Here is a 14,197-nt window from a genome sequence, read left to right on the forward strand (position 1 = left end):
TCATCCATTATATTTTTTTTTTTTTTTTTTAAAATAACCTTTGAGCAGTTTTATTAAGGAAGTACCCTTGTGGTTTACTTTGTTCTGGTCAGGCCTAGCTTGCCCTCCATGATATCAGAATCCCCTTGGTCAGCTCTAGCGAGGGTCCACAGTTAATAGGATTTTCCCATGCCAGACCCTGTAGAGGACTGTTGTGACTAGCAAGGAATACCAGACTAGGGTTAACATAGCAGATTCTCAGGTCCGACCTTCCTCAGAGCTTTGCACTTCCTGGCCAGGAGACTTTGACTTTGCCCTACCCCTACTCATTTTCCAGGTTCAGTGGCACTGCAGCAGGTCTTTTCTACTCTTTGTTTTCAGCTGGAACCTAAGGGTAGTAGGTCACCTTTGGTCTTATTTGAGGCCACAGTCTTTCTAGTGTTTGTGGAATGGGGCTCTAACGTAAGTCACACCGAGAAGGCTAGGAAGTGGGAGTGAAAGCAGTCAGGCTCCTGGGATGGTGGAGGATGATGGAGGCTATGGTAGGCAAGGTGCTCAATTCATTTTTTGAGCAGTTGTCCAAAACAGATGTATATAAGAGCTCTAGGAGTAGTACACCTACAGCCCACTTTTCACAGTGATTAATCCGATAGACCAGAAGCCAAAGAACTGGACTCTCTTCCCAGTGCTGCTAGCACTTATATTCAAAGACAAGGTTTAAACCTTGGTAAATATATCTTTACCATTGGAAAATTATAAGTTTTCCTTTTTATAATATCAAAGGAATGTTTATAAATTCTAAAATAGATTCTAGAATATTACCTCACTTTTCTAGAAGGAAAAATTCCTACAGCTCCAGCCATTTGAAACATGGCCATGACTGAGCTGCCACCAAGTTTGAACACTCTTCCTGCTTCTTCCTGAGCAACACAGCTGCATGATTAAAAATGTTCATGACATAAAGACAGCCCCAAGATATGACTGCTGGCAGCCAAGGGAAAAGACAAAAAAAGCTGCCTTGCCCAGTCAGCAAAGACTCAGGTGTCTGGCAGGGAGGGAATATTTAAAGTGAGTAGCAGATTCAGTCTTTGCCCTCAAGGAATTTACATTTTTTTAGGTTGCCTCATATAAAATTGCTAGTTTTATAGGACCGTATGTTCAGTATACTATTGGAAAACAAATAATCACATGTTAAACAACAGCAGCGAATACAAAATAACATCTACTTCCTTTATTTATTTATTTATTTGGTACCGGGAATTGAACTCAGGACCTTGTGCTTGCCAGGCCAGCACTTGCGCCACAGAGCTCTATCCCCGGCCCTCTAGTTCTATATTAAGTTATGTGATGTAAAAGTACCCATCTAGGGAGAAGCACAATTGTCTGTGGCAGCTGAAGTAAGCAAAGATGGCTTCCAAATGAAGCCAGAACAATCTGAGCCGTGGAGCTATGTGATACTCAAACAGGTATTAAGAAAAGTAAAATTCTCAACAGAGGAAATGACATGGCTAAAGGGACAGGAGCAAGAGAGCATGTTCTAGACAGGAGAAAGTTTGCTCACAGCATGGAAATAACTTGGTCTAGATAGTGTGGCATCAACCTATGGCAGTCCTTGCACACTAAGAAAAATGTGAGTGCCAGTTTTACCTAGTTCACTCTTGTACTAGGAGATTATAATGTCTGGGACGTTATAATTTATGAAATAAATGAGAAAGAAGCTTTGATTCATGATAAAGTAAGAATTTACCAAGGATGGATGGAAAAGCTGATGCTATTGTGCATCATGGTATGCATATGCAAGTGGTATCTAAAACTGATTAATGTGTATGCTGAATGGGCCAAGGAAAAAGACTAGCATCCGGAAATAAAATCAGGGTGTTCTTTCATTAATCTAGAGAGGGGGGATAAAAGCCTCGAGTAGGATGGGGGAAAAAAAGAGAGAGAGATTGTAGACATTTAAAAGAAACAGTATACAGCTCAAAAACTTCATGCTGGTTAAAAGAAGCCAGTCACCGAAAAATGCCTATTATATGATCCCATTTATATGAAATAGGCAAATTATCAAGACAGAAAGGAGATTATTGGTTCCTAGGACTTGGGAGAGCAGGGAAAGTGAGAAATGGCAGTAATTATTAATGGGTGTAGGGGTTTAGGGGAAGATGGATGACATATTCTAAAATTGAGTACATTAATGATATACAATTCTATGAATAAGTTATGCAGTACATGAATATATTTCAATAGAGGTATTATTAAAATATAGGGAGAGGGAATCAATAAAATGTAGTGAATGACAGGAGACATGTTTAATGGAGAAAATGAGTCATTCTCAGTGGATTTCATAATTTCCAATTTGATTGTCAGTGAAATAACAGTTATGGCCACTAGCACCATTATTATTTATTATTATTTTAGAAGCTCTGAGTGATACAATAAAACATGAAACATTAAGAGGAGGTATAATATTAGAAAGGAAAAACCAGTTTTGTGCTTTCAGAGGGCCCAGAAGAATCACCCAAAATTGACTAACGTCGATGAAATACAGGAAAATGATCATATGTAAGATGTACACAAATGTCAAAATATTCTAATATCCCAGGAATAGCTAATAAGAACAAACATTACTTAAAAATTTAACCTTGAAATAACCTAAGTAATAAATGTGAAAGGCTTATACAAGGGGAGAAAGCAAGTTTTTATTAAGCAATAATAAATAAAGATTTAATAAATGGAGATAGGTATCAGGTTCTTTGTTAGAAACACTAAATATTATAAACATATAAATCTCCAAATTAACTTTCAAAACCTCATTAAAGTCCATAGGTAGGAATGAATATAACGTTGCTAGCAGAGTAAATTTGGTGAAACATTTCAAGAACCTTCAAAATGTTCAAAGAAATCTTCTGGAGAGAGAAAAGGCTTCCTGCACAAGATGCTCAGTCTTTTCCTTTAGATCCTAGATGAAAACGGTCCTCCTTCCTCAAAGTTTGCTTCTCATTCCCAGCTTCTTCAATCAACTGGTACTCTACTGTCCAGTATCTGCTGCCTCTCTGTAAACGTGTCATTAACTTTGGTTATTTAAGAAAAGAGTGAAGTAAGGAAAGCTAAACTCAGCTGAAGTATTGTTACCACAATTTGGAAATAATCCTATGACACAGTGGAAAGCGCTTACTGGTGGCTGGGTATACGATTTGGTAGTGGTTATTTCTTAGAAAGTGTGTATCATGTGTAACATGCCTTCCTCGGCTTTATCAAAGTTAATGATCCCTCAGAGGACAGAAATGAAAGAAAGCCTTACCTATAGCTTCTTAAAGGTTCTTGAGAGAGAATTAAACTGAAGAATGGTGGAAAATATACTAGCCTGAGTCAGATAGAAGCCAGGGTAATTTCTAATCCTTTCTTTAAGGAAAAAAGCTCCACTCTTACAGAGGAGTAAACTCAATTTTTCTATTTACTTTTCTGTATTTTAATGCAGAGATAACATACATTAATTATTTTTTTAATGCAAAGACATAACTATGTATAAAATTACAGGCTTGCTTCTCTGATTTCTCCTCCTCCCTAGAGCTATAATTACTTGTAAATCATTGTGGAGTTCCTGAGGTTTAAAAATTGCCTCAGTTTTTCTCTCTAGTACAGCTTCATTTTTTTTTTTTTTTTTTTTGGTAAAAGACATGATTACATTCTTTGTATTCTTTTATTTTTATATTCCCAATCACTACTACTTACCTGGACATTGTAATTTTTCTACATGTATGATTTAGTTCCCTGTTAGTTGTATGTAAAATTGTGATTTTAACTATATATTCATTTGAAAGTATCCAGCTAGCTCCTTCTAGTTTATTTTCAGCTATTTCCAAATCAAATTTAATCTTGATTTTTTTCTTATACCCAAATTAGTATATATGTGTATATGCATTGATGACAGAAAAGTAAAGGCAGATTTTATCTTGCTAGTGTATAAAGTTCTGAAGTCTTTTAAATAATAACAAAGTGGACAGTTTAAACTCATGAACGTTTAGCCAGGTATGGTGGCACATGCCTGTAATTTCAGCTCTTGGGAGGCTGAGACAGGAGGATCACCTCTAATGTGAGGCCAGTCTGTACTACATAGTAAGTTCAAGGAACTACGTAAGGAGACCTTTTCTCAAAAAAACCAAACAAACAAAACAAACAAAGCACACATCACTAAACTCATGGGTGTTTGCAAACTAGCAGGTGACATAACCTGGGAAAGCAGACACCAGGGCCTGGTGAGGACAAGTGTCAATGGACAGCATGCCCCTCATCAGGAACAAGAAGCTCCCATTCAGAGGCAGGACCATCATCATGCTGGACCTAATTTTCATTAGATTTTTGGTTTTTTTCTTTATAAAGAAGTAAAAAAAAAAAAAAAAAAATCTGGATTTTTTTTTTAAATGTACAATCTCCCAATTATTTTAAATACTACTAAAGTTATAGGCTAAAAATGGCCCTCAGACTGCCACATTGCAACCTCGTTATATTATTATACTTACCAGCCACAAAAGGAGCCCATTTTTCTACATTTGCTCTTGAGGGAGATGATGAAAAGCTGCCCCATGAATACATCAGAGAAAAGGTGTTATTGAATTTACCACATAAACTTCTACATTTGTATTTTCCTAGTATGTTTTTAGTCTGCTTTAGAAAACCCACCACACTCCTCTTACACCACACCGAAGTGTAAAGTTGGTTTATTCAAGTAGATCCTCAGTCCCATCCACCAACTACAAAGAAAGAGGGATACAAAAGTTTAACCAACTTCATTTTCCGACCTCCAGTGGTTTAAACCAGAGTTCTTTGGGAGCAAAAATTCTCTTTTCTTCCTCAGAGTTGCTGAGAAATTATAATTAGAGGTTTTCCTGTTGTGTAAAGGAAGTAAAGGAAAGGAATTCCTTTCGTTTCTTACAAGACTTGAATTCTCAACTAATTTTCTTCCCTGTCCCATTTCTCTTTCTGCAGGTGATAGAGGGAAAACTGGCTCCATTCTTGGGCAAGGTCATTAAATTTGCTACCTCACACGTGTACAGCTGCAGCCTCTGTAGCCAGAAGGGGTTCATCTGCGAAATCTGTAACAATGGAGAGATCCTCTACCCTTTTGAAGATATTTCAACCAGCAGGTAGAGAATATCTTATCTTATAAAAAATGCCTGAAAATGTCACATGCAGTCTTATTTGGCCAGATCGGGCCAACTCTTAGTTAAGTACTCTGTCTCTGTCTCTTACCTGGGAACACATTTCCTTTGTTCTTGGAGATCATGTTTCATTCTTTGGTTTTCTATATTTATTTCCAGCCCTTACTCTGCTACCTTTATCCAGAATGAGATAGCAGAGTTATGAAGGAACATCACCTGCTTCTGCCTTGTTAAGTAATGAAGAGTGTTCAGATTCAGTTTTAGAATGAAGATTTAGGAGGAAAAGCCCTCATCATAAACACTGGTGATGGGCAATGGGAAATTGGCCTTTCCCAGGAAGGCTGGAACTGGGTCAACTGCTAGAAATATGGCTAGAGAACCCTGTGAGCAGCTGCCCGCTCACCACATGCTTGTCTCCACAGATACACTGCAATGGAGCAATGAAAGTTTTTGGACACCAAGGAGAGAAAAGTAGGAGTTTATGTGGGATTACTTTTTTAACCAAAGTAATATTTGGGAATCAGCACATCCACTGATTTATGAATGATTTTCCTCCACTAAGTTGAGAGCAAGGTTCTTATTATTGCTTTTCTTCAATCAAAAAATGATATATTACTTTTCCTTTCATCCCAGAGCATAATAGAAACATACACTGTGTGTGCACTCCTGCTTCTTTTGGCCATGAATATCATAGCTCATTTCCCACCCTGCAGGGCTCACTTACACTGTGGTTCAGAACAGAAGGTAAGGCATGCAGCCAGGGAAAGTTAAAGCATGTTGAGTAGAGCTAAGATGGTAAGAGTTGACTCAGCCCTTTTGGCCTCTTTTTAAACCCAAAGACTCTTTGTAAACATTTAAGAACTTAGGTTAGGTTGGCCCCACACATAGGCACATAAATGCATAGAAACACACACAGTTCCCCAGCCTCCAGTTCCCTGAGTACAGGTAGTTAGCTCACCACCTACGTGGATTAGTAATTCCATCTTAATTACACTTTTAAAAGTATACATCACACGAAAAACTTATACACAAATGTTCATGTAAGTAGTACTCATAATAGCCAGTAAATGGAAATAACCTAAATATCTTTCAACTGATGAATGAATAGACAAAATTTGGTATAGCCATACAATGAGATATTACACATTCTTAAAAAGAGAATGTAGTACTGATACACACTACAACATGGAATAGCCTTGAAAATGTACTAAGTGAAAGAAGTTAGACACAAAAGGCCACATATTGTGCAATTTGCTTTATATGAAATCTCCAAATTAGGTAGATCAACAGAGATAAGACAGATTAGTGGTTGCCTGTGACTTGAGGAAAGGACATAGGGGAAAATCTGTGCAGAGAGGGTTGTTTTTGATAGCAAAAGTGTTCTAGAATTAGATTGTGGTGATGATTGTAGTTTTGTGACTACACCAAAAATCAGCAGATTAGACACTCTAAAAGAGTGAATTTTATGGTACATGATTGTAATAAAAATAAAAAGTAAATTAAAAATGCCTCCAATTGAATAAAGTATATATTGTGCCACAAAACAAGTCTCAGTAAATTTTAAAAGTCTAAAACTATACCAAGCCGGGCCTAGTGATGCATGCCTGTAATCCCAGCACTCAGGAGGCTGAGGCAGGAGGATCGTTGTGAGTTTGAGACCAACCTGGGCTCCAAAGTGAACTCAAGACCAGCCTGAACTGCATAATGAGACCCTGTCTCAAAAAGACCAAAAATAAATATGCACTTTAAATAATAATGATGTTTCAATATTGATTCATTAATTGTAACAGATCTACTACACTACCACAGTAATGTAAGATGTTCATAATGGAGGAAAAGAGGCAGGTGTTAGGAGTATATAATATGGAAACTTTCTATATGTTTGATTTGTGAATTTCCAACTGTTCTAAAAAATGAAGTCTACTAAAATTTTTTAAATGCATCCATCCATATGAATGGTTGACTCTTAGATTAAAGCTGAACAGTTTTTAATAAACTTTATTTGAATAATTTTAGATTTGCAGAAAACTTATAAATATAGTACAGAGAGTTCTCCTACACTATACACCCAGTTTATCCTGTTATTTGTATCTTACATTAGTATGGTACATTTGTTAGAATTAGTGAACCAATATAGATATATTATGACCTAACAGCCATAGGTTTTTTTTAGATTTTCTTAGTTTTTGCCTAATAACGTTATTATATTTAGTTGTCACATCTCCATAGATTCCTCTTTTTTTTATTTTAGAGAGCATAGATTCCTCTTAGACATGAGAGGTTCTCAGATTTTACTCATTTTTGATGATCTTGACAGTTTTGAGAAGTACTGGTCAAGTATTTTCTACAATCCTTCTGTTGGGATGTGCCTGTTATTTTTCTTTCTTAAGTTTAGACTGGGTTTTATGGGCTTGGGGAGAAAAACCACAGAGCTAGGGACCATCTCCTCAGTTACTACATGTCCATACTATCACCATGCCTGGCCACTGCAGTGTCTGTGGTAGGCCCCCGCTGTAGGAGTACTCTTCTTCCTCCTCTCTCAATACTGCCCCTTTGGAGGAACGTGACCATGTGCAGCCACACTTAAGGAGTGGAGTTATGTACTACCCTCTCGGGAGAACATGGACAACATTATTTGGTATTCTGTAGAGGGAGATTAATCTCTTCCTTCCCATTTACTACTTATTTTTCAGTTGCTTATTTACTCATATTAGTGTGGACTTGTACAGTTATTTTATAGTTTGGCTTATACAAAATACTGTTTTTCTTTATTGCTCAAACTGTTCCAGCCTTCGCAGTTCAAGCCCTCAGTTGGCTCCTGAGGCCTTCTGACATCCCCCAGTCATTGTGGAGGTTTTGTTTGGAATGTAATTTTTGTTTGTTTTGAAGGGTTTGTTTGTGTAAAGTTTTATTTCTGGCAGTACAATATGATCCAGGCCCACACTCATCTTTTAAGTTTCTTACCCTAGTCCAAGACACAACCCTCTGTCCAAGGAACTCTGACTTGTTTTATAAGAGAATGACATTAGAAACTAGGATCTGAGTGTGAAGTTTAAAGCCCTAAGTCCTAGACTTGTCGCTTGACTACAGCAGAAGTGCCGCTCTGCACATAAAAATCTCCCTTAACACTTGGCTTATCTAAGTCCAGGAATCTGTGTCATCACAGACTTTATGACTGTGAGTCATCACAGAAGAAAGTTGACATTAGAGGTACTGGCTTCTTTCCAAAATGACCTCATTATCACATCTATGGGCTCTTAGGGATCTGTCCCCAGTAGGAGAGAATACAGTATGTGGCCATTTGGAATCCTGTTTCCGTGTCTGTGTCGGAAGGAGCCTTGACCAGCTTTCCAGCATTTCAGGTTGATAATACTAAGGAACCTATTGAGCATCCTCTTGTTTCCAGTTAAGTGCTGGAAACAATTTATACAAGACTATAGGAAAAGGAAAAAACATGGATAAATTTGAATGGTGGTATAAATTTTGAAATCTGAGTACTGTAATTGAAATTTTTGTGAAGTAATATGTCATCTCACATTTGTCTCAAAATAATCTGTGTTGTGCGGGTGAGTATGGATGAAAGAGATTGCTAATTGTTGAAGCTGGGTGATAAGTGTACAAGGATTTATTATGCTATTCTATTTCTAATATATTTGAAGTTTTTTTATAATGAGACATGTTTTAAAATCTGTAAAAATAGAAACGAGATATTTAGTGAATTTGTTACCATATATCCTTAACCATACTGTTAAATTCAGCACCTCAAGTCCTCAGAAATATACTTACTATATTTTTAGATCTAAATATCATTTGAATAGCATAGTTGCAGTTTGGTTTGAAAAAAAAAAAAACCACAAGTTTTAGAACTATTTATTTTTCCAATAAATTATCTATTGTGCATTGTATGTGGGAGGTGTGTGTATGTGTGTGTGTGTGTATGTGTATGCTAGACACTCAGTGAATATCCTTGCTTCTTGCTCATAATACTGTATAGTCCAGTAGGGACCAGATGAGGCATTAGATAGTTCTATTAAAGTATAGAAAAGGGAGAAAGGAAGGGGAGGGGAGGGGATTTTTTAAAAAAGGATCAAAGTGTATTACATATGTGTACCAACTCCCCACAATGAATATAATCATGTACTGCAAACATGTACTAATAAAAAATTAAATTTTTAAAAAATAATACAAATAAAGAGGAGTCAGAGCACAGAACAAGGGAATGGAGCTGCACCTCCAAGAAGGGACCTATTATCCATGCAAGTGATATGAATTATAGGTGACAATAAGTTTTACAGTTTCTAAAAATATTAGGGAGCTCCACATTAAGGTCTTAGGCACTGATCCATGAGTATTAGAATACACTGGGGTGTTTTTTTTCTTTCTTTTTCTTTTTTTCTTTTTTGGTACAAGGAATCAAACTCAGTGCCTTATGCTTGCCAGGTAAGTGCTGTGCCACTGAGCTATGTCCTTGGCCCTCTAATATACTCAGTTTAATATGCTTGATTATGAGCATATTTTTGGTACATGTTTGCAGTATATAATGTTTACATTCCTTGTGTGGAGTTGGTGCACGTGTAACACAATTTCTTTCATTCTCTTTCTTTCCCCTAATCTCTTGATCTTCCCATTCCCATTCCCTTTCCCTTTTGAGAAAGATCTATCTCTCTACCATCTCTTATCTATTTTTTACTTTGTTCTTTATAATCTGGGTTTCTCATCTTAGAGAAACCATGTAATATTGAAGCTTGTGTGTGTGATTTATTTCACTTAACATTAATGGCCTCAAGGTGCATCTGTTTTTCTACACATGACTCAAGTTTATCTTTCTTTATGGCAGAGTGGTACTCCTCTTACCACATTTTCTTTATCCATTCTTCTGTTGATGGACATGCAGGTTGCTTCCAAGATTTAGCTGTTGTGAATAGTGCTGCAATAAACATGGGTATGCACGTATCACTGTAATATGATGTCTTTAACTCTTTCAGGAAGATGATGGGTCAAATGGAATTTCTAGTTTAGTGTTTTTTGAGTAATCTCCATACTGATTTCTATAGTGGTTGTACTAGTTGACATACCCACCAACAGTGTAGAAGGGTTCCTTTTTCTCCATAGCCTCACCATTTGTTACTGATTTCTTGATGTTGGCCATTTCTTTCTGGGGTAAGATGGAATCCTGCTGTTGTTTTAATTTACATTTTTTAATGGCCAGAAATATTTAGCATTTCTTCATGTATTTATTGGCCAGGTGCACTTACATTGCTCAACTCAGACTTTCTTTTCCTTATTAAATTAATCAGTATCCAGAAGGACGATTCATGAATATGTATATGTCCCTACTATTAATTTTTAGGGCCCCATCTCTAGCCCATGTCATGAATGTACTGGGATTACAAGGGAATGGCATTAATACTGACTAATACTGGTGCCAGCAGTTTATACAGCTTATCACTTAATTCCTCTGCCAGTCCTCTGAGGGACTGCAGTACTGGCACTTTCATTTTGTTTGTCTGTTATTGTGGTACTGGGGATTGAACCAGGGTCTTCACATTAAGGTACCTCCTAGCCTGTTTTTAATTTTTTGTCTTTGAAATGGTTTCTCACTAAATTGCCCAGGCTGGGCTGGAACTTGTGATCCTTCTGCCTCAGCTTCCCAGAGTGCTGGGATTACAGTTGTGTGCCGCTTGCTTTCATTTTAATAATTAAAAAACCTAGGCTCACAGAAGACAGTTGTCTCACCCCCAGAGATAAGGCCAAAATTTAAACTCAAATACATCTGATTCCAAAACCTGTTTGTTTCATCATACATTACTGCTTCTTTTATATTTGTAGCCTCCAAATCATTTAGAGTATAACCCCTAAAATTAATTTTTAAAAATTATTAACCTCTATATTTCAAGAAGCCTCCTCTAAAACTGCTTCTTTAAATCATCCTTTTATTCACTTGGAAGTTTTTGCACTTGGATCGGTGACCTGTGTGGGACAGGGAGTGATGGGGACTACAGCAGGGCTCCCATCTCTTGAGCAGCCCTAGGCAGCAAGGTCCGCCAGGGAAGCTAAGGTCCCGCCAGTCACCCTTCCATTCAGAAGACAATGCCAACAGTCACACCATGAGTTTATTCTTTTTTTTTTTTTTTTAAGCACAAATGAAATACCTACTTGTCTTTAACCTAAATAAGCCCTAAAATCCAAATTGAAAGATTTTAAATACAATAGGAAGATCCTGAATCATAAAACTGCTTTCCTTAAGCCTATTCCAGCATCTACCTCCTAGAGATCTACAAGGAAAGCCCAACTTTAGAAGAGAAAAACATTCTGTTAAAACAATGGCAGAATCTCACATCCTAAAGAAGTAGAAATCACAACAAATTCCCTCCTTGAGAATAAGACATAAGGGCTCTAACTTTTTGAGAATTTCTAGTCAGAAGATTAGGCTGAGGCAGCACTAAGATACAAGGCAAAACAATGAGTATACAAGCAAAGCAAGCAGTAATCTAAAGCCTCAGAGTGACCCAGGGCATAATGTTGTTTTGTTTGTTTGTTTTTAATCCTTAAATTACCCCCTATACAGGTTTCTTTCTGACATCTCTACATACCACTAATCTGTTCTTGTTATTAAGGACATCTACCTAATGCTGCTAGGGAGTCCATCTAGCTTTGAACTTTCTGTGAAGTTGCCGTTCCTGAATCTTGAAACGCATCATGAACACACAAACACTTCATCTTCAAAACAGTCTGCGTGCATCTTAACATAAGACTTGTGAAATCAGGTAGCCATCATAAATCAGTTTCATGCTTTCTTTCATCCTGACCCATCTGGCTTTGTGAATTGTTTCATGTAACGTGCAAGTCATCTCCACAGGTTTTCCAATATGGAAAATACTTTACTTGAAGACCGCATGATGCTTACACCTTTGGGGCTATATTCAGATGTGGCTGTTCTATTAAAAGAGTACACTTAACACTGAGTTTGTGTCCTTCATGTAGTATGCATTCCATAAATATTTAATATTTGGTTCCGCTCTGCACAGTGACAATATCATAGCCAATGAGGTTTATCTGAGGCATGATTATTACTAATCAGTATTTGGTTCAGCTTCCCCAAGTATATGTACATTCAGAAGAACACTGAAAAAGCTTTTTAAATAAACTAATTAGTTAAGGGAATTTAAAATACTTGCAGTGATAGAGGAGCATAGCAAAAGTCTGAAGTAATAACACAGCTTTATATGTGAGGTTGAAGCAAATGACCTACTGTTTTAAGTATTTCTTGGCCAGAAGCGTCAGCCTGCCCTAGTCAGCAACATTCCCTTGCCCTTGGGAAAGGTATCAGAAGTAGTGTTGGAGGGGTAGTGTTGCTGAGTGTTGGAGGGGACCTGCAGCTTATTGGTAGCTCTCCAGCTCTTCTAAGTCGTGCCTCAGATAAACTCATTGGCTGTGATACTGTCACTGTGCAGAGCTGAACCAAATATTAAAGGTTTTTTTTATATGCCAGGGTTCAAAAATATAGTTTTTCTTTATGTACAAAAAAATTTGATCCTTCCCTGTCCTCCAGGAAATAAGTAAGTGCACGTAAGACCTTGGATTTATTAATGCCCCACTTTTACCACTTTGGTTCACCTACTCTGCCACCACATTCAGTCTGCACACACTTGAAGAGTATTTCCCACATCAATTTTGAAAATTATCCTTGACCCCATGGAAAAGTCCATTGGAGGAATGTTTCTAAAAGAGCTTGTCTTCTTTTTCATGTTTAAAATCTACTTTGCCAACATATAGAAAAGAAGATCTCCCAAGGAATGTAGTCCAAACCTCATTGTTTCCATCCACCCCTTTATACTCCAGAAATGCCCAATTTATGCTGAAGAACATGGAGACTCCTTCCAACACCCTTCACCTTTTGATTTGGTCGTTTTAATTTTGTATTTCATTGGAATTCATACTGCCCTTTCCCTGAGGACCTAAGCTCTCTGGGGTATGGACATTGTTCTTTGCCTTGGCACTTTCTGTGCTCCTTTAGGCTCCACGTGCACACAAAGCTCAAATACGCAACTGTACTCAAATCTTATAAAGGTCTGTCTAAAACGAAAGAACTTGCTTTATTATATAAAGTATTGACTTACTTCTTGCAAAAAATGCTAATACATAATTTTTCTCAGCAAAGCTCGAATAGTACATTAAGAGCTGTTTTGTGTTGCCATTTCCCTTTGATTTGTACATGTTAGCACAGTGCATAGCTCCATGGGGCCTACATGTGGAGATGGTTTGGCCTAAAGCTGTTATTTAATTTATGTGCCTGTAAAGCCATAAAACCCTGTTGCCAACAGCCTGTAAAAGTCTCTTCCATTTTTCTGGGGAGCGAGTTTTACTTGGTCACTAGAGTTTCACGTTAGGTGTTTGGACAGAAATTGGCAGGGGTGAGAGGGTGTAGATGGAACAGAACTTGAGAGGGAAAGAGCAGCACTACCCAGAAGCTCGTCTTTCCCTGTGGCTTCCTATTTGCTCAGCCGTCATTTTTGTGAGTCCTTGCCCAAACAGACTGAATACCTGGATTATGTCCTCATCTGGTCTCAAATACACATACATTACATACCCTTTTCTCACTAATCAGCCTGACACATTCCTTTGTTGGTAAATGGTTCCAAAACAAACACTGTCAGTGTACCTAATTAGCAGGTTTGTGGGTTGTGCTTGGCAGTCTTGTTATATCCTGTTCAACAATAGAGGACAACAGCCTTGGCTAGGTTGGGATTATGGGAGGGAAGAACTTCCCCCAATGTATATACTCTTTTTAAATGATATTTCCTTTCTGTGGTTTTTCTTGGGAAGCAGCCACGCACTGAGTGCTACCATGATGTGTGGTATCTTGGAAACAACTAGAAGAAATGTGTACACCTCTTCCTAGGTGCCTTTTCTGGAGAACCACTTTGTTTCCATCTGTTTATTTTTCTTTCCTGTCTCTGGGATTAAAGAGGAGCATTTTGAGGAACTTCCTCAATGATCCTCTAGGACAATAGTGACTCCTGCCTATGATTTACTTGAGAGAGAGAGAGAGAGAGAGAGAG

At 37.6% G+C, this 14,197-nt stretch overlaps 1 protein-coding gene across 2 annotated transcripts in view; it reads left to right on the top strand.

Moving 5' to 3' along the window:
• Positions 1–14,197, top strand: part of Plekhm3 (pleckstrin homology domain containing, family M, member 3) — a 174,221-nt gene that overhangs the window by 139,781 nt on the left and 20,243 nt on the right. For both annotated transcript variants that reach the window (XM_005396971.2, XM_005396973.2), the window contains exon 7: positions 4,963–5,120. In XM_005396971.2, coding sequence (XP_005397028.1) covers positions 4,963–5,120 — 158 coding nt within the window. The remainder of the gene's footprint in view (positions 1–4,962; positions 5,121–14,197) is intronic.

This window comes from Chinchilla lanigera, unplaced genomic scaffold, assembly GCF_000276665.1.
Source record: "Chinchilla lanigera isolate Chin_1 unplaced genomic scaffold, ChiLan1.0 scaffold00056, whole genome shotgun sequence".
Lineage (NCBI taxonomy): Eukaryota > Metazoa > Chordata > Mammalia > Rodentia > Chinchillidae > Chinchilla > Chinchilla lanigera.